This window comes from Labeo rohita, chromosome 8, assembly GCF_022985175.1.
Source record: "Labeo rohita strain BAU-BD-2019 chromosome 8, IGBB_LRoh.1.0, whole genome shotgun sequence".
Lineage (NCBI taxonomy): Eukaryota > Metazoa > Chordata > Actinopteri > Cypriniformes > Cyprinidae > Labeo > Labeo rohita.
Window position 1 is genome coordinate 1,574,692 of NC_066876.1, and position 26,128 is coordinate 1,600,819.

Here is a 26,128-nt window from a genome sequence, read left to right on the forward strand (position 1 = left end):
TTGTCCAACTGAGGGTTGAGTTACACATGAAGGAAATTCAATAACACGCACCTTCATGACAGGCTTTTGTCGGTAAAACGTGACACAGTCAGTTATAAATGTTAAATGTTATAAATATAAATATTCAGCCTCAGCCCAATCAGAAGTACCAGTACTTACATAGAAACCTCTACAAAGTAGCCAGAAAGAAATGCTCATTTTAAAGAAATACATCAGACGGATTTAGAGGCTTTTGCATTCGAACTCTTCAAATATACTCGAATCTTGTTTAAAACTTGAATCAACTATTTCTTATCTTGAATGAAAGAACTCTTGGAATGCTCTCTGAGACACTGAAATGTTGTTTTGAACATTTTCATGATTCCTCTTCCTTATTTCATGGTAAGCTTCATTGAAAAAAGAACAGTGTCACCATTTACTCACTCTCATCATGTTCCAAACCCGTATGACGTTCTTGTGGAATAATGCCAGATCTGCTCTTTTCCAGTGAAAGCACACCATGACCAAAAATGACAAAACACTCCATACTATCATCACAGTACATGACTCACAAACTTTAGTCCAGTTGTGCTGAAATCATACAATCTGCTCATCAAGTCACGTGTCATCATTTCTGGATGCCAAAAACAAACAGCAAATGGAGCTAATATACACTCACAGTGTATGGAAACTTGTTTCCCCCAACAGGTTTAAAAAAAGATACTTCTGACTTTTTATCTCACTTTTCCCCTTTGAAATTCTGATTTATTTCTCACAACTTAGACTTTTACATCCATAAAAACTCAGAACTGAATCAGAATGAGCTTTATTGCCAGATATGTCTACACGTACGAGGAATTTGTTTTTGCGACAAAAGCTTCCAAAAAATAGAAGAAAGTAGAAGTAAATAGGGAATAACAATATACAAGTTGACAGTTATATGTACAGGAATATTACAATAGACAGTTTTGTATGTACAGGTATATTTTGTGCAAACTCAAAATGTACCCAAGTATGTTAGATAAATAAATGTATACGTGTATAAATAGTGTTGTGTGTTTCACACTTATTGTCAAGACAATTACTGCAATATATAAACACAGAATTGTTAGATATAAATTCTTAATTGCAAGAAATAAAGTCAGAATTGTGAGATAAAAAATTGGCAGGAATCAAAACAGAATTGTGAGATGTAAACTCTGAATTGACAGAAAGTCTGAATTCTGTGATGAAAAAGTTGAAAAAAATCTTTTTTTAATCTTACGTATGCACTTATTTTTGTGGCAGAAACAGGCTTCTACACATGGCGTGCTGTAATATCGCTGAGAAATCATGATCCTGACCTTTATTTCCATACTCGACTCTCAGATTGTGATTTATCTTTTATGAATGTTTAAAATATTGTCCGGGACACCGAGAACCCTGTCAAGATAGTATTCTTGATAGAAACGAGTAGAGGCTGGACCCAGAAACAGAATTCCTTATGTCAAGACTCAACAAGTGGCCAGCTTTGTGTGACAAACAGGTTGAATGAATGTGCATGAGTTGAAGGCATATGGACCACTTTTAAGAAGCGGTTCCGCCTCACTGCATGCTATAGTTGTATGGAAAAGAGCTGCTTGGAAATCGTGCGAAATATCTAATTTTGCAGAAGTGATCATGTGCCAGTTCGCTTGACCCGATCGGGATGTCATGTAAAGTGGAAGGTGAGGAGCCCGTGGCTGCTGTAATGAGGAGGCAGAGGAATGTTTGGCATGTTCCATCTGATTGGAGCAGCGCGATCTCGGGCAGGCGCAGGTCGCGATGGGCGTGGAGGAGCAGCGCCACTAAAGCAGGATTCAGCAGTCCTTTTCAAACGCAGAAATTTCCAGGGATGCCGAGGTGAGATAAGATAGCGTGCGTTTAAAGCCCGACTGCTGCGGCTGAGCTTCGACACAATACTCCTGCGAATGAACAAAGCGCGTTTTAGCGCGAGCTCCGTGCGGCGCGTGATTTATTGAGTGTCGCGGGTGGTCAGCTCGTCATCTCTTCCGCTCGCTGTCGCGTTAAATACCGCCGCTGCTCGCTGATGATCTTCCACCATCAAACCGAGTGCGACACTTGAGCTTTCAGCTGCATCAGACACGCGACAGCAGCAGCAGCACATGTGAGTTACTACTCGTCGCTGCTTTATGCTCGTGTCATTTGATGATGGAGGATATAAAACTGAATATGTGTCGCACCTGCAGTAGCTCATCATCATCATCATCATCATCATCATTTCAAGCCTTCATTCGTTTGCTCGCCTAAAGCGTCTTATTGGGTGGCTATTGCAGGTTTAAACGAGGGATTAGCAATTCTGACTTTGCCGCAATATTTTGCAACCCTCAGAAATATTCCAAATGAAAACAAGCGTGTTTATAAACATTTAATTGTTGCTTCGCCGATTAGATTAGCATTGGTTAGCATTTAAAGGCCAAACTCTTAAAGTGACATTTGGCCATGCTGTAAACATGTATCATGTTTCATAGCACCTTGTTTAAAAAATGATACTGAACCCTTTATCTGGTATTTTCTGGTTTGTTTGTTTATTAAAATCTTGTTTTATTGCTCTTTTGCGAAAACAAGTAGAAATACTCGTACATAAATTCTGTTTTATGAAAGTGCTGAAAGTTTCATTTTATTGCTTTAGAATATTTTGACAAAAGGCTAGCACTCTGTGCATTAAATTAAGGAAAACGTAAAAGATCATGTGCAATATGTTTACCACGTCTGATTTAATATTCAAATGCGTGCATATTTAATGACACATTATCTGCATACAGGTTTACAGTGTAAATAGGTCACCAGTAATAAATGTGCAAACTTAGTTTATATTAATTAAAGAATTATAGCCTAATCACCATTAGTAATTTTAACAGTCTTATTTTCCCTGACATTTTATGATTTCTTTTTCTTAGAAAAGTGCAGAAAACATAAATTACTTTTTTTTTTTTTTTTTTTTTTTTATAAACATTGCACCAAAGTTCACACGTTCATCTTCAATGAAACAAAATTACTTTTATACCAGTGGCAATAAAAAAAAAATGACACCTTTGTGCACATGATGCTCCATGCATACTGAAATTTTGCATATTGTGCAGAAATACTATTTATTAATAGCTGTGTTGTAACCCGATGGCATAGTGATGAATATGTTGTGTTCCCACAGATGAACGTGGACATGTTATCGCTAATGTTTGGGAAAATGCGTCAGTGCTGCCGCTCCCCCGCGGTTCGATCCTGAGCGGCGCCAGCATATACTGAACGTGCGACCGATTTGAACCATGGAGCCCAAACCCGACTGCTGCCCTTCATCCGTGCCCAACTCTCAGTGTGAGCTCAAGCTCAACATCTACGAGACCATCAGTGAGGGGAATGTGAATAAACTGGAGAACTCGACGCTGGTGCGTGCGGGCAGCGACCCGAGCTCCTACCCGTCGTCCAAACGCCCGCCCGGCGCCCGCCAGAGGTTCATCCGCAGGAGCCTGTGGTTCACCGATAATGACGAGCACCAGGCGGACGATGTCGCCCCGGAGTGCGAGGAGCAGAATAAGATGCTCAGCGTCAACCTGCGGACCATTGTGGACCGAACTCTGGCCGTCCGATCCGGTTTACAAGAAGGATCGAGCACGGAGAGCCAGAAGGCTCAGAAAGACGTGGACGAGGAGAAGGAGAGAACGGACCTCAAAACAGACACGACAGACGGCATTAAGACTAACATAAAGGCGGCCAGTGAGGAGAACGAGGAGGAGGCTGAGATGAAGGCCGTCGCCACCTCTCCCAGTGGACGCTTTCTCAAGTTTGACATCGAGATCGGCCGCGGCTCCTTCAAGACCGTCTACAAGGGCCTGGACACAGACACCTGGGTGGAGGTGGCCTGGTGTGAACTTCAGGTGCGTTTCCACATATTCTCATGATTCAATGCACATACAGAGTGATGGTGATGCCATGGCACTTTCTGTGCTGAAAAGACCGGTTTAAGGTGGTCTTCCAGCCTGAGCAAGGTGGTTTTCAGAAGGTTTAGCTTGTTCCCCTGCTGACTTATCAGTGATGCTATGTTTATGTGCCATATGTACCTTGCTGTGCACGTGGTATTTTGGAGTTTCAGGCTGTGTGCCAGTGATCTAGTTTTTTTGTTTAGGTTACAGTCCCTCTTTAACGGCCCGTCGTCAGTTGTACAGATTGTTGTTCGTTATTAATGTTAAATCAAGTCACAGTATGTGTAAATTTGTGAATTTGTGAAGCTTGAGTCACTTTCTGATACTTTGTAAGATATACAGATTAGGAATTTGATTGTAGCAGCACACCGTGAACTTAATCGCAAGGTTATCTTTGCAGGTCCGCAGTGTTCCAGATCTTCCAGTGTTTAAAAAGATGATTAAGGAGATTCTTTTTATTCTTGTTTTCCAAAGTTATCATATCATCAATGTAGGGGTTGTATGTCAAACCTGCAAATGTTTTCACATAGAAGTCCTACGGTAATTCATGTATGAAATTATTCAGTAATTCTTTATGGGACAAGCTAAAAGCACAAATGCAAAAATTTCAGGCTCCCAGTGGGATCTGTTTCAAAATGTTTTTGTATGTCATTGAATGACAGTGGGTGGGTCGGTTGCTTTTGGCTGTGGTTTGTTTGTTTTCAGAAGTGTTCAGTGTGAACGTTGATCTCAGATGTTTATTTAGTGAAGGGTTGTCGGACTAGTCACTGTATCTGTGGATCAGGGTTCAGCAGTAGCGTTACCCTCCCCATATTCTCATATCCTTCTTAGTTGTCACTTCTTGTGTCTGGAGATGCTAATATCATCTCACTCCTTCACATGCATGTGCTGGTGCGTGTCTGTATGTCTTTATATGTGGCTCATTTGAGAGCAAATAAGGAGTGAGTTTGTTGTTTTTAGCACTGTAGTAGCTGTTCTTCTCTCTCTCTCTCTCTCTCTGTGGCTCAGTAGATTTGACAGCGTATTAACCCGTGGTCCATTAACCTGGGTTATCTCATTCTTTAGCCTGGGTTAGTAATCTTTGAAGCACTTAACAGAAATAATTACTCGGTAGAAGTAAAAGTAGTAATTAGAGTAAAAAGACTATTCAATGAAAAGATCACTTTTGTAGTGAGATACTAGTGTAGGTGTGTGTGTGTGCGCTGTCGGAAATGATGATGATGATGATGATGATAAAATCAATGAAGGTTTTATGAAAGATGCTTTATTTGTGAGATGGGGTGCCGAATTTCTCTCTCTCTCTCTCTATCTATCTGTCTGTCTGTCTGTCTGTCTGTCTGTCTGTCTGTCTGTGTGTGTGTGTATATATATATATATATATAATTAAATATATAATGAAAATAAAATAAAATTTCTTTAAAATGAGCATTTCTATCTGGCTACGTTGTATGGGTTTCTATGGAAGTACTGGTACTTCTGATTGGGCTGAGGCTGGAATTTAGCGAGTTTGTAAAAGTATTTGATGGACGTATAGTATGTGTCAGGGGAATTCACTCAGTATCATTATCTTTTTGACAGAGATAGCTTTTAGCCGGTTTTGCATCTTAACTCTTCATATATATTATATATTTCTGCTTATTTTAATAAATAAAATAATTATTTTTTGTTCAGTGAATGTACTGTCATTAAAATATGTTAATATAAAATATATATTTTAAAATACAGAAACAAAATCATTTCAAAATGTAAAGATTCTGAAAGCATCGAACAGCCCAATAAGATGCATGAACGACTCAAACCTGAAGACTCGAGAGATGAACTAATCAATTATTTTTTTGATTCACACTGCATCGGCTCACATGATGAACGAACGACTCAAACCTGAAAACTTGTCAGATAAGAGGTGAGGTGAGATAATCATAGACTAAAGACCCAGCTAAACAATGAATGAATCTTTTCTGTTTCTTATAGCATTATAGTTTTGTCTTGTTTGTAGTGTGATCAACGTTTGTGTAAGCAGTAGATGTGTTAGGGAGGTAACACGTAACATTTTCATTATATTTTGCTAAAATGAACGAAATGACTCAAAAAAAATTCGTTCATTTTGCTGAACGAGACTCAAAGATCCAAGTCGGTAAAATGATCCAAACTTCCCATCACTAAAGAGAATGTTCTCACCGGTAATGGCCAATGCTAACGTCTCATGAACGTGAACTTATGCTAGTTTGCCGTTAGACGTCAACCAATATGGACATGCTGGAAAAAATAACAAATCTGGCCACATAAATGAACAGTGAGTCTAAATACCAGATTCTTCTCCAAACTCCACAATCGAAGAAAGCCTAAAGACGCATGAACACACAAACCGTAAATGAATCCATTGATCTGTTACACTTAGAGAGCTCCTACCAAAGTGACAGACAGCTGATGGATGCTCTTCTCCCAGTGAGTGGCGATCTTCGTGTGATTTGGGACGCTCACTGGATACTGACAGCCCTGGCCAAAGCATAATGCAACAGAAGCTCTGCAGGTCAGAAATAAGTCAAGCGGCAGGACTGTGGATGTTTGAAGGGCTGAGCAGATGCTGGTGACTGCAGTCCAGCTGTGACATGACTGGATGAATGCTGTTACTGTGACTTGAACAGATTCAGTCTGTGATCAAAAGTATCTCATTAGTCCAGTGCTCGCTCTTTTATCATCAGCATCTTGGTGGGTCTTAGAAGAACTATTTGAACTCAAGTCAGTAATCAGCAATGATTTTTTTTTTATAGTAAGAATTAATTAATTGTAACTGAGAGCTCAACAGGAATTCATTTGTTTTGGCCATGTTGTTCAGATTTGTACTTGACCTGTCAATTTACACAAAATTATTTTAGTTTTAGAATTATAGTAGTTTTAGATTTTGTCTAACAGAAAAATGTACTTTTCATTAAGATGTAATTTTTTATTTTTTATTTTTCCCAATAAGAGCTGGATTAGACACAACAGACAGCGATTACATTCGTATACATGTAAAATTACGGCACACTGTGGTTTGTTGATCATTTTCAGTTGAATGTAAATGACGCATTCAAGACAGTCACAGTTTACTGTTGTTATTTTGAAGAGTTATCCAGCTCAAAGCCAGCACCCTTCAAGTGCACTTGAAAGATTCAGTCTGACTTAAACATGTCATTGGCGGTTTAACAGAGCCACTCCTCAGTGTACGTGTGTGTGTGTGTGTGTGTGTGTGTGTGTGTGTTTGTAAGTGTTCTGCTCGTCGATAAGTATCTGTAGCTGCAGGAATGTGGCGTTGCTGATGGTGATCACAGACCCACAGAGAAACACACACTCTAGTCCTGTCAGGGTTTGTCTGCTCTTGTGTTTGGGGTGGATTTGGGGTAAACATGCAAAACACTGCAAACTAGGTCAGGACTTGTTGATTTTGTTCAACAGATTATTAGAGGTTGAGCATGAAATGGACCATGTTGAGAAATCATTCTTTTGAGATCCTTTGGCCTTTTATTGCACAAAGCTCATTTGAGGAATTCAGACACTGATAGCTTTGCTTTGTATTTGAGACATTTTAAAGAGGTTTTGCTGGTGACGGATTGTTGATATTATTATTATTATTATTATTATTACTATTATTATTATTATTATTGACATGTCAAAGTGTTTAGGCACAGCTGTGCACCAGTCCTCCTCTGGATAATGACCGCAAACTATTTCAGCAGCATTGATTGACCGCTGGCCGTTCGTTTTCTCCATAGACACATCGGAGTATTCCTGCAGTTCATTCAGTTGAGCGTGTTGCTAGTAGCGTTCGATTCTCAGGGAATGCATGAACTAATCAAATGCGTTCATTAAGTGTCACTTTGGAAAAAATCTGTCAAATGCATAAATGTTGAAATTCATAAACCGTTGCAAGCCTTGGAGCAGTATTACATGTTGACATTATGAGAGAACATAACCTACATGCATAAACTACATGCATAGTACAGCCATATAGTTCTGTCTCTATTCAGGATATGGCTCTTTTGCTTCTGTGTATGTAATTAAAGTTCCTCATCATAGAGCTCAGTGTTGATGGTGTGTACTTGTGTGGGCTGCCAAAAAGCGTTTTATGGAGTGGATTGTGGAGTCCTGCTTCAGTCAAATCTGTTAATGGTCCTCTGGCGTCCTGCCTGACAGATGAAGCCACATCAGGTGAATTTGTGCTGTGTCAACAGCGCTGCGCTTACACAGACTCATGGGAAATGCCCTGAACATCCCTGAGCTTCATAAACCCTGATGCCAGCGAGGACAGGAGAGGAAGATAAAAACATGTAGTCGTTCTTAAATAAGATCATTGATTTATGCGAAGATGGATTTATAATTCGGTTAAATTCACAATTGTTTGTATAGTGCTTTTCACGATACAAATTGTTGCAAAGCAGCTCCACAGAAAATTAAAGTTTCTACATCATGTTTTGGAGTAGCTTATCAGTGGTCACTGTCAAGTTGATGTACATATGGCAGAAATGTATAGTAAAAATCATGCAGTTAGTTAATGGTGTATTCAAACAATTTAATGCCAAAGATTACATATTGCGAACAAACTTGTAGCAAAATTTGGTAGTTTTGTATGTTCAGAATTGGGATCATCTGGCATCATCTCTTCTCAGCTTCTGAGGTTCGGTCACCTCAGATCTTTGTAAGGGTTGGATCCAGACTGACGCTTGTGTAATTCCTAGTTACCACAGGATGTCAATCCCATGGCAGTAACAGAAAAACAAACAGAGAAAATTTAGTGTTGCTACTGTTCCAGACGAGCAAAAAATTATGTGTTCAGCCCAAGCAAGAGAATGATAATGTGCATTTGATCAGATATAAATGAAGTGTGTGCCTGAACCCTGAATGTTTTCAGGAAGGCTATTCCAGAGTTTGGGAGCCAAACGTGGACTTTGCTATCCTAAGTACTTTTAGAGTACAGGGTTTTGTGACCATATGGAGCGTGATGGATTATGATAGAAGACTAGTTAGGTAGGCAGGAGCAAAACCATAAACCTTATAAATAAGTATTTTGTAACTGATACATAATTTATTAGGTAGCCAGTGTATAGACTGTAAAATTGGGGTAATATAATCATATTTCTTTTACCTGGTAAGGACTCTAGCAGCTGCATTTTGGACTATCTGTAGCTTGTTTATTGAAGATGCAGGATGAACACCTAGTAGTGCAGTTTACAATAGTCCAGTCTAGAGCTCATGAATGCGTGAACTAGCTTTTCTGCATCAGAAACAGGTAACATGTTTCGTAGCTTGACAATGTTTCTAAGATGGAAGAATGTTTTTGTAACATGGGAAATATGATTTTCAAAAGACAAGTTGCTGTCTAAAGAGATTTTGTGATGTGTGTGTTTTTTTTTTTTTTTTTTTTTTTTTTTTTTTTTTTTTTTTTTTTATACAAATTTATTAGGAGAAAATTATTGGTCATCCAATCTTTTACATTTTTAACACACTCTGTTAACTTCGATAATTTAGAAGTTTCATCTGGTCTTGTTGAGATATATAGTTGAGTATCATCAGCATAACAGTGGAAACTAATCCCATGTTTTCTAATAATATTACCAAGGGGCAGCATGTATATTAAAAGTAGTAGAGGACCTAGGACAGATCCTTGTGGCACTGGTGATAATTGAGACGACTCCCTGTATAAATAAACGAAGTGGTAGCGATCAGACAGGTAGGATCTAAACCATTTTAAAGCCTGCCCTTGGATACCTGCATAATTTTGTACTCAATCTATTAGTATGTCATGATCTATAGTGTCGAACGCAGCACTAAGATCAAGTAAAACTAGCAATGAGATACAGCCTTGGTCTGACGCAAGAAGCGAGTCATTAGTGATTTTAACAAGTGCAGTTTCTGTGCTATGATAGGGCCTGAAACCTGACTGAAATTCTTCATAGTTGTGTTTTTTTTTTTTTTTTTTTTGTAAGAAGGAGCACAATTGGGCAGATAACTTTTTCTAAAATTTTAGACATAAACAGAAGATTAGAAATGGAGTTTGCGGATATGCTTGGCCCTGGCAGCTATTAAAGCCTGTCTGTATCTGGACATACTGTTTTTCCAAGCAATTCTAAACACTTCTGTTAGTTTTTCTCCATTTGTGCTTAAGATTACAAGATTATTTTTTGAGAGAATGTGTATTACTGTTTGCAGAACATTTTTCTCGAACCGTTTTTAATTTGATGGGGGCAACAGCTTCTAATGTTTTACAAAAGATAGTGCTATTGATATATTGTTATACATTTCATCTAGTTTATATGCGTTTATGGGTACACAGAGCAGTTGAGACAAATTTTATTTGTTATTTGTGAATCTATCTTTAGTGGTTGGAACAATAGTTCTGCCCAGATGATAACGCAGTTAAAACCAGTAATACGCAGCATGCACGATACAAGGAAATGGTCAGTAACACCATCACTTTAAGGGACAATACCTATATCGGTAAGATATATCCGACTCCAGAAGAGTTTATGATGTCAGTAAACACAAGTCAAATCAATTGTATTATCAATGTGAAATTTAAAGTCTCTGACAATTAGTGCTTTATCAACATTAACCAAGAGGTCTAAGAGGAAATCTGCAAATTCTTTTAGGAAATCTGTATACGGCCCTGGTGGTCTATACACAGGAGCCCGAGCCAGATTTTTTTTTCTTTCTGCTAATCTAACAGTGTAATGTTAAGCAGAAGTATTTCAAATGAGTTTATAAATCAGTTTACACAAAAATGCCTATGTTTCATGGGGCTCAGTGTTTGGATATGTTGTTTTATTTTTTTAAATGGTAAGTATAACCGTATACAGTATGCAATGAAAGCGTTTCTGTCATCCTCATGACTTCATCATATTGCATGTGATGTTATGATCAGTGCAGTGCTGCTGGTTTATTGTGTGATCTCAGTAAGAGGATGCCAGATGTTCAGATCACTTTTACTTGTTTCACATTCAGCAGATATGTCATCCATAGCACTGTACGGTTCACAGATTGCAGGGTAATAAGGCTCTTGTTGGCTCCATTCAGCCTTTAATTAGTACGTCAGGCCCGCGTCCAGATCTTCAACCGTTGTCTGTTTGATGCACAAAACTACATATTTTCCAAATCGACTAGTCATGATTATTGTCTAAGCAGCCTGCTGATCTTAAGGAAGGATTTCTGCATAAATGTCTTAAATTAAGGTCAGGTCATAAAATTATATAGATGCTCCCTGAAACAAATGCTAAACTTTGTATTTTTCAAATGGTTTTTATTGACCAAAACAAACCAGGAGTAGTTCTGTTTTTGGCATTTGTGGATGCAGAAGTCCAAAAAGAAAATTATTTTTATTGTTTTAAAATAGAAAAAATTCTGAATTAATTTAAAACCGTCGTTGTGTTAGCAGTCCAAATTCATATTAGTTCAGCTAGCCCACACCTGAAACAAGACCCCAAGCCAAGGAAGTATTAAGTTAGTGGCTGTTTATCTGTGTCGAATGACAAGAAATAAGGATGCTGCTGTTGTGACTGCAGTGGGAGACGAGAAAGTGGGCGTTCACACAGGATGTGTTACTGTGTCCAAAAATAGCTGGAGTGAACGCAACAGAACAGAGCTGAATGCGCCGCTCATCCACAAACTAGACTAGACATGAACACTGTTAGTTTCTGCCTGTTAACTCATCATAGCTCAAGTGTAAGGTCTTGATGACAGACGACCCACACTGATCAGTGATGCCATGAGAGATCACTTCTGAAACTCTTATGTAAAGACTACACAAAACAACATTTGCAACCCAGGTTATTTTTGTAAATTAGCATATTTCTACATGAAGCAACAGGACTTTCAACAACAGTACAGAAATGGGAGATATTAAAAACTGGGAATTGCAAATTAGAATAGAGCCAGACCTGCATGTGAGCTTTTTAAAGCAGTGGCTAAATGGCCACAAGGTTTAACCAGTGTTTGTCATTAATGATGTCTGCCAGAAAGTCCTTTCAGAGGTAAAGCGAGATATTACAGTTTGATAAAGGATTATTAGGAAAACGTATTTGGGAGGAGGGGGGAATAAAACCTGAAGCATAAATACAGGGTTTGCACTGACATTACATTCTGGTCAGTTACCCGGACATGCGGCCATTGCGGTGATGCTCGTATGTAAACGGAAGCATTGATTGCACGGTTAGTGCACCACTGAAGACGTTGTTCTACTAATTTATGCTGTCTAAACCACGGAAATTGTGTGGGAGCTGCCAAATCATATAGAGAAGGACTTATTAAGCAGGAAAGGTCGTTTTATTTTGACAAACTAAAGTTAATACAGGGCTCAGCGCTAAGCAGCGATAGTGTTTCCTTGGTTACTGCTGTACACAAAGATGCGCTACGCTATATATAGCGTTATACAGATGCTAGATGAAAAGAAAACGCCATGTAAACTTTTCTGAAAACTGACAGTTCCCCTCAGAGACACATTCATTATTTATATTCATTATTCAATATTCATTATTAATATTTCGTGCATGGTGAACAGTGAGATTGATCTGCCCAGTATTTTCTTCCCTTTATGTCCGTCTTCAGCTGTTAACGGCCTTTTGCATACTAAATATAATAATACCGTAATATTTCCACCCAAATGACATTTTGGAAAACGAATGCAGTGCAGTGAATGTACGACGTGTGCGGGCCACAGGGCAGTCCATACCGTCCAGCCCTGTAATAGGTGGTAAACATCCGTACGATCTGCCTTCTCTGTCGTGACTGATGATTCGACAGTTCTTCCTTCTATTTCTTATCCTGACATAGTGAAATACCTTAGTTTCTCTGTTTTTTCTGCCAAGCCATTTCACGAGTTCCGTTCGGTTCAATGGCATTGTTTACTCTCAATGCCGCCGCAATGGCCGACTGCCGGATTGATGACGTAACGTGAAAACATTCTATATGGGCCAGTTGTGATTTCAGAGTTTGGTATGTTCTCAATGTCCGTCCAGGCTAAGTGAACAGTAAATGTTTGATTTGCTACTGTAATTGTGTGCTCAAGATGTTGGTCTTGTCCTCAGCTGCTTCTGATGCTAAATCAATCATGTCATCTTAGTCTGAGTGTTCATTCTGCACGACTCTTCTGTGAGTGTGTTTGCTGTACTTTTGGTCTCTATCAGAGGAAGGGGTTGTTGGGCAGACCAAGCATTTCCTTATTGTAAAGAGGCTTATATAGTATGTGAGCTGCGCACTAATCCGTCAGTAAATGCGTTCAGAGTGAAGAGCAGCGCTGTGTTCATTTACACGCGTTCAGCTGAGAAAGGCTTTTTTTTTTTTTGTTTTGTTAAAGAGCAGCTTGGTTCAGTCAAAGTTAGTTTTCACCAAATCCATCTCTGCAAGCGCTGTGAAGTGCTTTGTTCATTTTATTTGTGACCCGTGCTGGCAAAAAGAACGTGAATGCGCACACTCAAATTTTAAGGTACATGCAAAAGAAGTGTGTTCTCTCCCTATAAAGTACATTATTGCGAATTGTCTTGGCGAGATTCACACAAATATAATCTGTTATGTCTTACAGGAATGTTTAATGGTTGGGGAAACATCTGATGTGTAACATTATATTAGATCCATGCCTTACAGTAGGTCTTAATATAGAATACAGTTATTAATATAGAATACAGTTACATGCACAGGTTCAATTTGGATATTTGAATGAAAACATGGCTACAGTTGTTGCCGGCAGCAGTTCTGTCAAAAGTTGCTAACTCAAATACAAAGCTGATTAAATTCATGTGATAGACAGAATCTTTAGTCACTCCAATATTTGCAAATTCATAACAGAAGCTCATTTCTGTCTGGTTCCTGGCTCCTTCTGTCTTCAGACAGAGCATCATATATTTGGAAATGTGCACTGTGGCAATGAAGCTCCAGCGTCAGCGTGTGTCACGGAGGTCAGGGTCGTGTGGTTGACCTCTGACCTGAGCGCTCACTGCTCTGCTGTTTTGTTCTGATGTGTGGAATCGGGTCAGTGGGTCAGTCAGGACTGTGGTCAGACTACAAAGTACAAACAAAACACATCCGTTTAGGGTTGGAGAAAAGCGCTGAGGTCAGTAGTGAACTGAAAGCTATAGGGTCATGACATTGACAGAAACTCCACAAGCTCAACGGCATTTACACAATGCATTATCTAAACTGTTCATCTCTTTATACATCCCAGCATTTTTATTGATATTGTAAATCTTTACGTTTCATGTTTATGCTTTTTTCAGAGTATTTAAAATTGTTATAGTTGGGTCTTGTTACAGTTTTGTCATTTTGTACATTATCAGTTATAATATTATTTTTGTTGACAAAATGTGTGGCATTTGAGAGTAAAATATGAATCCGATATGATGAAATATTGACTTTAAAGGGGTCATCGGATGCCAGTTTTCCACAAGTTGATTTGATTCTTTAGGGTCTTAATGAAAAGTCTCTAATATACTTTGATTAAAAATTCTCAATGGTTTTGTGAAAGAACACCCTTTTTACCTTGTCAAAATCAGCTCTGCAAAAATCATCTCATTCTAAGGGGTTGTTCCTTTAAATGTTAATGAGCTCTGCTCGCCCCGCCCCTCTCTTCTCTCTGTGGAATAACAATCTTGTTTACTTTAGCCACATTTAGCCGCTAAACTTGCTAACTACCACATTATAAGAAAAGGCGATCGCAAAGATTCATAAATAAACCCTTATACTCACTTCTGCTGTAAGTGAAGCTGGATCATGAATGATTCACGTGAACATAGACGGATATATGTAGATCGGGAGGTGCATTCCCTTCACAAACAAACGTAATCCACTGCATCTTCAGCGGCTCAGATGTCGGGAGTAAATGACGACCACTATGTTCATTATTACATCCAGCAACACAACACCTCAATCGCTCAATCTGAGATATTCTTGTCTAACTTTCATCCCTGCTCCGGCATCAAAACAATGGAGGTCGGACTGTTACAGCTGATTGATGCTCATGTCAATCAACTATCGTGGGAGCGGCCTCTGTGCGTGTGACGGCACACCGACAGGCATCTGAGAACGGCTCGATTTGAAAAAGGGGATATTATTTTTAAAGATTAATTAAAAACCACTCCATGGATTTTTATCATTATAGGGTAGATTTGTGCGTACACTGCCTACACATATTAATGTTCAAACAACATGAAAAAGTGAATTTAGCATCCGATGACCCCTTTAAGAACGCATTAACAAATCATTAGCAATCATAGCAAATCTTGGTGACCAACTAAAGCCTATTAATTAAACAGCACTTCAGTATGTCCCAGTTTAGTGCTTGCTGTTTAGAAATAAGAAAGGAAACTACTGGTCAAGCAGTTTAATTGGGTCTTCACAATACATTTAAGTTTCTTCAGTGTGAATCTGCATAAATCTATTGTTTTCTAATATTGATGTTGCTGCAGTCCTGACTAAGACGACTCCATAAGTATGGTTAAATCAGTGTAATAGATGGCCTTTCATAGTTTATGCTTTAAACTACAGTTGAGTGTTATTCTCTGTCCTGACTAAATGAATAGCACAGCATGAGAGGAGCAGGACCCGTCTTACTGTACGTGTGACTGCAGTCATTTATTCATGAAGTCTGAATGCACTCGCGCAGCCGTATTCACACAGCAGTTTGTGTGATGTAACGTTTGAGAGTGGAAACGTGTAGATTTCCTCTGTGTGCTCAACTGTGAGTATGTCTGCACATATTACAGCTCTATCAATAAATGTCTTCTGGGTCTGTGTGTGTGCTAATAGAGTTGTGCAGGGCTGCAACCGAAGCGTATTGATTAATTCCTGTGAGTTTAACAGGCTGTATTTAGATCTGTCTGTCTGAAAACACTGAATTACTCAACTGAGGAGCAGCAGGATGTGCTGCAGGGTTTATATGATGCTTTTATTTGTGTTTCTACACTCACTCATCTCTCTGATTTTTAGAAGTATAATCAAAATGAATTTAAATTGAATAAAGCTTCTTGAATTAAGAGCATATTCTTTGTGAGCAGTGTGTTTATCAGCAGCTTTTGATGTATTAGTAGAGTATGAGAAAATCAGTCTGTAAATGTGTTTAACTGTGCTTGTTAACCCATCACTGTTGCTCATACTGATGATTAAACCCATAACCCTGAGTACTAAACCACCACTGTGAACATGTGCTACATGACAAACCCATAATCCCTGCCGCCCAAAATATAGACATTCCCTCTCAGTCATTAACTCACGATCCTCTTGTGTGTGTGGTGGTGTTTGTGTTTAGCAGTGATGGGAATAACAGCATTATAAATAAACGACGTTACTAACTAGCCAATGGCGGTTCTATTGCCAAGGTGTTCGATTGATAATATTTACAATAATTTATTAAATTTGATGGGTGTCTTTCACATTGTCCCGCAGCAACATTAGATTAGTGAACTAATTAATGATAATTTATTCTATTTAGTGTCCATTTCATTTATTTTACATATAATTAATATTTGAATTTTTTTTTTTAAAGGGGTGCTATTATGCTTTTTCACTTTTTGAACTTTAGTCAGTGTGTGGTGTGTATCTTTGGGCATAAAAAAATCTACAAAGTTACAAATCTCAAGTCTACTCCTGCTTTTAGCCTTATGCTGGAGCTGGTTTCGGGCAATGAAACTAAGTATGTAAATAATTAAATACATTAGCACGATAATATCATGTATTGGTGATCTCGCAGGCTGATGATAGGACCCAACACTACTGTAGTGTATTATTTTATTATTTTTATTATTTTATTATTTCACCCTCCATGCATCCTAGCTTCTTTCAGACGAATGCATTCGGAGTTATATTAAAATTTATCCTGGCACTCCCAAGCTTTATTAACCCCCTGTAGCAAATCGATGTGTTTTTGTAAGAAAAATATCCATGTTTAAAATGTAAGATTCACTATTAATCTAGCTCACGCTAACTGCTTTGTCAAGGGGTGTGGCAGTACTGAAACACTGTCTAGGCTGTTCGCCAATCACAACGCAGTGGGACAGCTAACCAATCACAACACAGTTTGTTTTTCTGAAGGTGGGCCTTCATTAAACCCGGAACTAATTGAGTATTTTGTGTCAGGCTGGGAGAGATGGTGAAAGCATGTTCTAGTACACCCCCAAAACAAAATCAATCTTTTAAAAGAGCATAATAGGACCCCTTTAACAAGTAACACAATAGTTACTTCCCCTGGCAATTAGTTACTTTTTTTAATGATGTAACTCAGTTACTAACTCGGTTACTATTTGTGAGAAGTAACAGTAGCTATAACTAATTACTTTTTTAAAGTAACATGCCCAATACTGGTGTTTAGAGATGTTGAATGTGCTTGTATTTGCTTATTTTACTCATGCTACAAGTTGGATGACAAGCAAAGCAAGTGTATGTTTATTCATACGGCATGGCATTTATGTATGTGCTGTTTATGTGAAATATCGCTCATCTTCCTGCAGGTAGTGTTTTGCGTTTGGGAGGCGTGGTTTCTGGTGGTGCTCCACCCACAAATAGAAGCCAAGTTGTTGAGGAGCCAATGTTCCTGAACATTTCTGCATGGTGCACTTTCAAGTACAGATATGCTGTTGCTGTCATAAAGAGAGACCCAAGCTATGTATATATCATGGATGTTTTTTTTTGACTGGGCCAGTTAACAACCCACCCTTTTTTTTTTTTTTTTTTTTTTTTTCTTCCCTTCTTCTCAAAAAATATAAAACTAGTAAAGACTGAAAAAAGCACATGCTGGACCTGATGTTTGTTCTGCAGACATGATGCCTGGTAAAAACATCAGTTTTGCTACTGTTTTGGTACTGAAAGATCTAAGGATCCTCAAACGGAAACTGTGTGTTTTATATTTGCAGTGTGGAGGCATGATCTAAAAGTAACTCTCTTTTTTTTTTTTTTTTTTTTTTTTTTTTTGGGTCTAGTCAAGAAGAATCCTTCTTCTTAGGAGTTTCTGTAAAAATGTGCTTTTCAATGTGAATAAAACACTGCAGCATCATTCTGGTGAGCAGTACTTTATGAATGTTACATCTGTGTACTTTCCCGATGTCCTCGCTTGGATACAAATTTTAAAGTTACTGACATAAGTTGAAAGATTAAAAGTAACAGGCATTTGTTGAGGCATTGTTGGCAAGTGCTTTTAAGTTTAAAAATTTTTTTTTTTAAAGAAGTCTCTAATGCACACTCTGGCTGCAGTTATTTAATGTAAAAATAAGAAGTATTTATAATTTAAAAGAACAGTTTGCTGTTTTAAAATGTAACTTCAAATGCAAGGATCACATGACACTGAAGACTGGAGTAATGATGCTGAAAATTCTGTTTACCATGATAATACCATCACAGGAATAAATGACATTTTACAACATACTGACATACTGTAGAAAACAGTACCCCACTTAGGTATTAAAATCTAAATACAGTGTAAAAGCATGTGTATATACACAATAAGTGCATTGTATCAAATAACTAATTTAAATGTTAATGCATAGTACTTAGAAACACTTTATATAGGGTAGGTCCAACAATTTATTTTTTATAATAATAATAATAATAATAATAATAATAATAATAATAATAATAATACTTCACTGTTATACTTTTATAATAATTCTTCACCATTGTCAGTGCTGTGCTGTGAGTGTGAGGTGATGTCGATGGAGCAGAGATCCTGCTGCTCTTCAGTGTTCAGGGACAGACACACTCACTCACTCAACCACTGCATAATGCATGAGGCTGCTGGAGCTGCAAAAGCCTTTCTCTCTCACACACACACACAAGTATATTTCCTTGTGCACATTCATCAGGGCCTAAAAATGTCACTTTACTTATTTTCAGGTACACCCTGGTTAGACAGTCTTCACAACATATTTGACTTCCATAATGAGACACATTTGTGTGAGTGAAACTGTATAGATGTCATGCGGGACTTGATGTTCTCCTTGAGGAATTGAGTGAGTGCTGAAAGTGTTGCTGTATGATTATATATCGCTGCAGGGTAGTGGTGGAGCTGTATCTCTCTCTCTCTCTCTCTCTCTCTCTCTCTCTCTCTCTCTCTCTCTCTCTCTCTCTCTCTCTCTCTCTCTCTCTCTCTCTCTCTCTCGATCTCTCTCTCTCTCTCTCTCTCGATCTCTCTCTCTCTCTCTCTCTCTCTCTCTCTCTCTCTCTCTCGATCTCTCTCTCTCTCTCTCGAAGACCAGAGACACTCGGTATAGAAGATATTTATGAGTTTAGTAAAGGAGCTCAGTCTCGGGAGATCTGTCTGTCTGTCTATTCCTCACTGCAGCAACACTTATTCACTTTGATTCATATCGACTGACAGTATAATGACCATGAATCAAGGATCCGATTGATTGATTTAATTGGTGTGTTTGTGTGTTTCAGGACCGTAAGCTGACGAAGGTGGAGCGGCAGCGCTTTAAAGAGGAGGCTGAGATGTTAAAGGGTCTTCAGCACCCAAACATTGTGCGCTTCTATGATTTCTGGGAATCTCCGCTGAAGGGGAAGAAGTGCATCGTGCTGGTCACAGAGCTCATGACGTCAGGCACGCTGAAAACGTGAGGACAGCCCCTTTGCCAAACACAGACTAAGTGCAGGACAGCATTTGATGTGATTAGAGTCACAGTCTGAGGTGGTGTTCATTGTGGTAGTAAAGGAGTAGTTCATATTTTGGCGCCTTTTGGGCTTTTTGCATCATCGTGATGGAGAGATGTCATTTTTGGTCAAGCTCAGGCAAATGAATTTACGTATTTATGAAACAAAAGATGGTCAATCAGCTCATTACTTACAAGCTGTTTCTTTTCAAAGAAGTGATGTTGACTATATGATTTTAAAGGGGTCATCAGATGCAAAACTTACTTTTACATGTTGTTTGAACATAAATGTGTGTTGGCAGTGTGTGTACACAAACACCCTATTATGCTAAAAATCCACCCAGTAGTATTTTTCTAATCTTTATAAGAAATATTCCCCTCATTCTCAGCTTCTTGTCGGTGTGATGTCACACCAACAAAGGCCACTCCCATGATGGTTGATTGACATGCCTGTCTTACCTTAGACCCGCCCTGACTGAGCTGTAGCTCTGACTGCCATTGTGTCGACTCCGGTGCAGGGGAAGACAAGAATATCTCCGATTGAGAGATTGAGGTGTTGTGTTGCTGGATGTAATAATGATCATAGCAGTTGTCATTTACTCTCGACATCTGAGCCGCTGAAGATGCAGAGGATTAATGTTACTTTAGTTTTAAAAGGAAATGCGCCGGCCATCTACATATTTGCATCTACATCTTGTTCGAGCAAATCATTGAATCATTCGTGATGCAGCTTCACCTACAGCAGACGTCAGTATAAGGGTTTTTATGCGTCTTTGCAAATCGGCCCTTCTTAATAATGTGCTAGTTAGCAAGTTTTGTGGCTAACAGGCTCGTAGAGAGGGGCGGGGCGAGCAGAGCTCATTTGCATTTAAAGGAACAATCCCTCAGAATGGGATGATTTTTGCAGAACTGATTTTGGCAAGGTAAAAAGGGTGTTGTTTTACACAACCACTGAGAATTTTTATTATTATTATAGACTTTTCATTAAGACCCTAAAGAATCATATCCACTTGTGGAAAATGGGCATCTGATGACCCCTTTAAAGACATTTATTATAAAGTGGGTCTGTAGTTTTTATGAAATGCTGTATTTAGTCTTATATGGTGATGTGACAGTTTCTTTGAGAAGGAGAGTCATCTTGAGTCACCACTGTGTTGATGGTAATGCAAAATACTAATTCTAATTGTTTTTTTGTTTTCTCCAGGTATCTGAAGCGCTTCAAAGTGATGAAACCCAAAGTTTTGCGTAGCTGGTGTCGTCAGATCCTCAAAGGCCTGCACTTCCTGCACACGCGCACTCCTCCCATCATCCACCGGGACCTGAAGTGTGACAACATCTTCATCACGGGGCCCACGGGCAGTGTGAAGATCGGTGATCTGGGTCTGGCTACGCTCAAAAGAGCCTCCTTCGCCAAGAGCGTGATCGGTGAGACAGCAGCTTTTTTTGACCATATTCATCTTTTCTGATGAATAACCAGTGTTCCTTTATTAATTATTCTGGTTCATTTGATTTCAACTACCAGTGAGTGTAGTACTCATTTTACTGTGTTCAGATCCATTTCACAGATTCCCACCAAATGTCAGTGCAAAAAACATCCATAGTTTTCAAGACCACCTTCAACATTTTGTCATCAATTTTAATTTCAGAACTGAGATTTGGCAAAATCCCGTGACAGTGTAGTGCGTGTTTCTCTCTAGATCAGAACATCATTGCATGCTTTTCTTTGTTTGTGTGATCAGGTACGCCGGAGTTCATGGCCCCAGAGATGTACGAGGAGCATTACGACGAGTCCGTGGACGTTTACGCGTTTGGCATGTGCATGCTGGAGATGGCCACGTCCGAGTACCCGTATTCAGAGTGCCAGAATGCCGCTCAGATCTACCGCAAAGTCACCAGTGTAAGTGTACCAGCACTACTGCAGTGATTGTGTAATTTCAGGAAGAATGCTGTGATTGTGTGACTGATTTGATCTTTGACACTCATGTTATTACACAGGCTGTTTATGTCTGCTGCTGTGATCCACCTCGGCGTGTTTCTGCATGTTCATAAAGCACAAACAAGGATATATAAATGATAAAAACTTCCTGAATTGTAATCTCTCCACAAACGTTTTTTTTTTTTTTTTTTTTTTTTTTCAATACTTCTGTTGTGGATGATCAACTGTATTAATACCCATTCATTTTAGAAGAGAAGCGGACCGCTGCAATCCACTGCAGACTCACATTCAGCTCTGATATAAAACATTACAGCTTTTTTTGTTTTGAATATTTTATTTAATTAGTATTAAAGGAATAGTTTAACCAAAAATAAAAATGTTTACCCTCAGATTCTCAAACTTTCTGATTGAGGCATGCTATTGTCCACAACATAGTCAAATTCAATTCTTTTTATTTTTATTTATTTATTTTTTTTTTATAGAAATTAGGACCATCTGTAGAATAACATAAGTAACAAAAACAATTAAATGATAATAGAAACAATACAAAAGATTAATAAAATGAAATTACATCTTTCCAGAATTTTAAAATGAGGATCTCTCTTTTTTTTTTTTTTTTCATTGTAAAGCTTAATTTGTCTTATTTTAATGCATGTAGTCTTGGGACCCTCTGGTTGAGAATCATTGATCTAGACTCTTCAGATAGTCAGTCATTATCTTGTATTTATATATTCTATATATGATTTATCTTAAAGTATTAAAAGTGTTGGCTTCATAGCTTCAGAGCCAGGCCTAATGAAATAGAGTGTGTGTGTGTGTGTGTGTGTGGAGGGGCTGATGGGTATTGATTTCAGTAACTAACTCAATCAATGATTCAGCTGTCCTGCGTCGTCTCTGTACACTCGAGCACTGTTTCTCTGGGAGTGAAGATCATTGATGTGTGTTTTATGGTCAGGGTTTCTCTCTCTCTCTCTGTTTCAGTCCTGCTGACTCCAGCACTTCATACATATGAATATTCTTCAGATGAACATCGCCTTGATTTATTTAATCTTTATGGAATGGGCAGAGGAGCAAGTGCTATCAGTGATTTCGTTCAGTGCTGCTGCTGCACAGAAGGACAAGAAAGAGCAAAGTCACTGATTTATTGTTTAGTTGAGTTGTTCTCTTTCACAAGAACATATCCAGGTTATAATTCACCCCAACATTAAAATAGGTGACCCTGGACCATAAAACCAGTCATAAAGGTGCATTTTTTTTAAAGATTTATACATCAATGTTTAGCTTTCCATTGATGTATGGTTTGTTAGGATAGAAAAATATTTGGCTGAGATACAACTCTGAGGGTGCAAAAAATCAAAATATTAAGAAAATCGCCTTTAAAGTTGTCCAAGTGAAGTTCTTAGCAATGCTTATTTCTAATCAAAAATGTAAGTTTTGATATATTTACAGTAGGAAACTTGCAAAGTATCTTCATGGAACATGATCTTTACTTAATATTTTAATCATTTTTGGCATAAAAGAAAAATCTATAATTTTGACCCATACAATGTTCAGAATGAACTGGATTCATTCTTTTTCTCAACTTGTTTTCTTTCATTTAGGACTGGTTTTGTGTTTCTATTTGCATCTGATTAATAGTAGGCCTCATTTATCTGAAAGTAGGCAAAACTGTAAAAAATTGCACAAAGTCACACTTGTGATGTTCCTGCTCAAAAATGACCGGACTCCAAACGAGGTGCCTTCTCTGATAAATGAGGCCTACGACTGAGCAAATAGATGCAACAGATACAAATAGAAACAGAAAACCAGTCCTAAATGAAAGAAAACAAGTTGACAAAAAGAATGAATCCAGTCTGTAGTGATAATATAGCATAATAAGAGATTTATAAGCAGTTGTTTGGAGTCTGGACATTTTTCACCGGGAACACCACAAGTGTGACTAGGTGAAATAAAACCACTAAAAAATTATGAAAATAATTAAAAAAAAATGTTCAGAGAAGTACTATGTGAACAAAGTCAGTAAGTTTGAGTTAGAAACACAAAACCAGTCCTAAATGAAAGAAAACAAGTTAAAAAAAAAAAAAGAATGCATCCAATCTTTAGTGATAATATGCCATAATGAGAGATTTATAAGCAATAGTTTGGAGTCCAATTATTTTTGACTGGGAACATCACAGTTGTGACAGGAATCCGAACACAACCAGAGGGTTAAAAACATGTGCGTTATTTTCTGAAGTTATAGGATAGCTTTGTGTGATGATCAGAAATTGAATTTATCCACTGAAAATCAGTGAACTGTTAGTCAGTCTGTGAGTCAGTAAATTGTAACCTGGTTCAAAAATCAGACTAAACAATTAGTTTATGAGTCAGAGTTCAGCTCACTGACTCATGTCTGTTTGCAGCAGTTCAGGAGCAGCAGCTCACTGGAGGGAAAGATTACCAGCATTAACAACATCAGCTTTTGGTCTGTTCTTCACAAATAGATGCAGATGACCAAAATGTGCTGGTCCTCTACAGTTACTGTTGCTTAATACCTCAATCTCTTTCTCTATCCCTCTCTCCACATCTCTCCCCCTCTGCCCCCCCCCCCTCTCTCTCCCTCCCTCTCTCTCTCTCTCTCTCTCTGTGTTTCAGGGGGGTGAAGCCTGCCAGTTATAATAAAGTGATGGATCCTGAGGTCAAGGAGATCATTGGCGAGTGTATTTGCCAGAATAAGGAGGAGCGGTGAGTACTGACAGCTGCACAACCTCAGCCTCATGAGTACAGTCCACCTAGACAAAACTCCACGTGGTACATGAATGCTACTGTTCCTGTAAAGTATGCTGAAGATTCATTTCAATACAGTAGCATGTTGTCAAACTGACAAAGCAGGGCCCTTAAGAGTGAAAATACAGCACACACACACTGACACGTTTATAATATTTAAACTGATACTTTGTGTTTTTAAATGAATTGCATTTTGCAAATCCACTTCATGTGCTGTCTTGATGGCAGTGCATTATGGGTTTGCCCTATCCGCACATGCACACGTGTTTGGAGGAGTTTTTATGTTGGTGAATGATGAATTCAAAATAATAGAAAAACAGGTGATCCAGGTGACGGCACAGTATTTTAGATAAATGACAATAACTACAGTGCAATAGTGTTGAGTGTATGAAGTGATGGAGACAAAGTCACAATTTAGCAAAAAATTGGAACTGTTACTAAGAATGACTAAAAAACAATGTCAACTAATGAACATCATGTTACTATTTGTTTTAATTAAAGAGTATTTACAGAAGATTTAGAATTAAAAAATAATTTTGTCAGTTAGACAAGGCATACGCTATACTGTATGTGAACTATGAAGGGAACAGAGTAACATTTCAAAAAGGGCTATTCATGCATTTCAGAATTTCCAGGTTAATCCACTGCCCACATTTGGTTTATCTGAATACAGACAGGATTAGATTTGCCATTGCAGTGGATTCAAATCATGACTTTGCTCAGCCCTGTCGTAAGAAAAAATAAACACTTTGTTAGTTTCATGAGAAAAAAGGTTTATCTGTAAACCCAAAAGATTTTTTCCCAAAGTAGCTAGTTGCTGCTGAGTGACTGCTTAACTTATGAAATTGCAGATCTATTTCCATACATTCTTATTTCATATGTGATCGTTTCATGTTTATTGCTAGAAAATAAATCACACGTGTTTGAAAGGGTGTTAAAAGATTTAAACTGTAGTCATGCATATCCCAAATGCTGTTCACATTGGAAACCGAAGCTAAATGAACTCATATAATGTACAGTAGTTTGACTTTCTGAGTTTGTTGATTGCCATTTCCTTAAGGATACACACCTGACCATTTGCTGAAGAAAAAAAACAATTAATTTAATTCAGTAACCGCTCTACCAACACTCTTTCAACAGCTACTCCATCAAGGACCTGCTGAATCACGCATTCTTCGCGGAGGACACTGGCGTCAGGGTGGAGCTGGCGGAGGAGGATGACGGCTTGAAGACGTCCATCGCGCTAAAGCTGTGGGTGGAGGATCCTCGCAGGCTGAAGGGCAAGTACAGGGACGGTGGAGCCATCGAGTTCACATTTGACCTGGAGAAGGAGGTCCCTGAAGCCGTGGCGCAGGAGATGGTGTGTAATAGAGCGATCTGACCACTGTTAACATGCCTCAGAGATCAAAGAGAAATAACTGCATTCGTCAGAGATGTGACGGCTGTGGACGGCTTAGGTCTGAATCCAGCTTCCTAGCATTTACGTTCAGATGTGTGCTTCATACAGTCAGAAATTAAAGCAAGAATTGCTCAGTTTAAAACTATATTTAACTGTGGTATGTGAACACCACAAAAACAAGCAGTGTGTGTCACGGCCCGTGAAATCTGATGTTGTCTTCCTGTTTCTGTGGTATCTTATCGGTGAATGCTGGTCTAGAGATATTTCCCGTCTCTATTGTGAAACACAGTTGAAAAGTCTATAATAGAATAACGCTCTGGCCAGCACTGAATTATTCTATTAGAGAGATGGACTGTATATTCCCTTAACAAACACCTCTCTGTCCTCTCATAACCTCTGCCCATGAGAACATCTTCCCTTTCTGATTTTATTCAGCCGCTTGCTTAGCCACGCTCAAGTCCTGTATTTAGTCACACTTGTTGAAATTTCA

At 38.5% G+C, this 26,128-nt stretch overlaps 1 protein-coding gene across 5 annotated transcripts in view; it reads left to right on the forward strand.

Moving 5' to 3' along the window:
- The first annotated feature begins 1,698 nt into the window (after window positions 1–1,698).
- The window catches only part of LOC127170010 (serine/threonine-protein kinase WNK2-like), a 61,886-nt gene continuing 37,456 nt past the window's right edge, over window positions 1,699–26,128 (forward strand). For 3 of the 5 annotated variants that reach the window (XM_051117738.1, XM_051117740.1, XM_051117741.1), the window contains exons 1-7: window positions 1,699–2,125; window positions 3,170–3,893; window positions 19,329–19,501; window positions 20,742–20,962; window positions 21,277–21,434; window positions 24,109–24,197; window positions 25,380–25,599. In XM_051117738.1, the coding sequence (XP_050973695.1) occupies window positions 3,285–3,893; window positions 19,329–19,501; window positions 20,742–20,962; window positions 21,277–21,434; window positions 24,109–24,197; window positions 25,380–25,599 (1,470 nt within the window). In that variant the 5' untranslated portion in view covers window positions 1,699–2,125; window positions 3,170–3,284. The remainder of the gene's footprint in view (window positions 2,126–3,169; window positions 3,894–19,328; window positions 19,502–20,741; window positions 20,963–21,276; window positions 21,435–24,108; window positions 24,198–25,379; window positions 25,600–26,128) is intronic. The other 2 variants (XM_051117739.1, XM_051117742.1) reach the window with 2 other exon arrangements.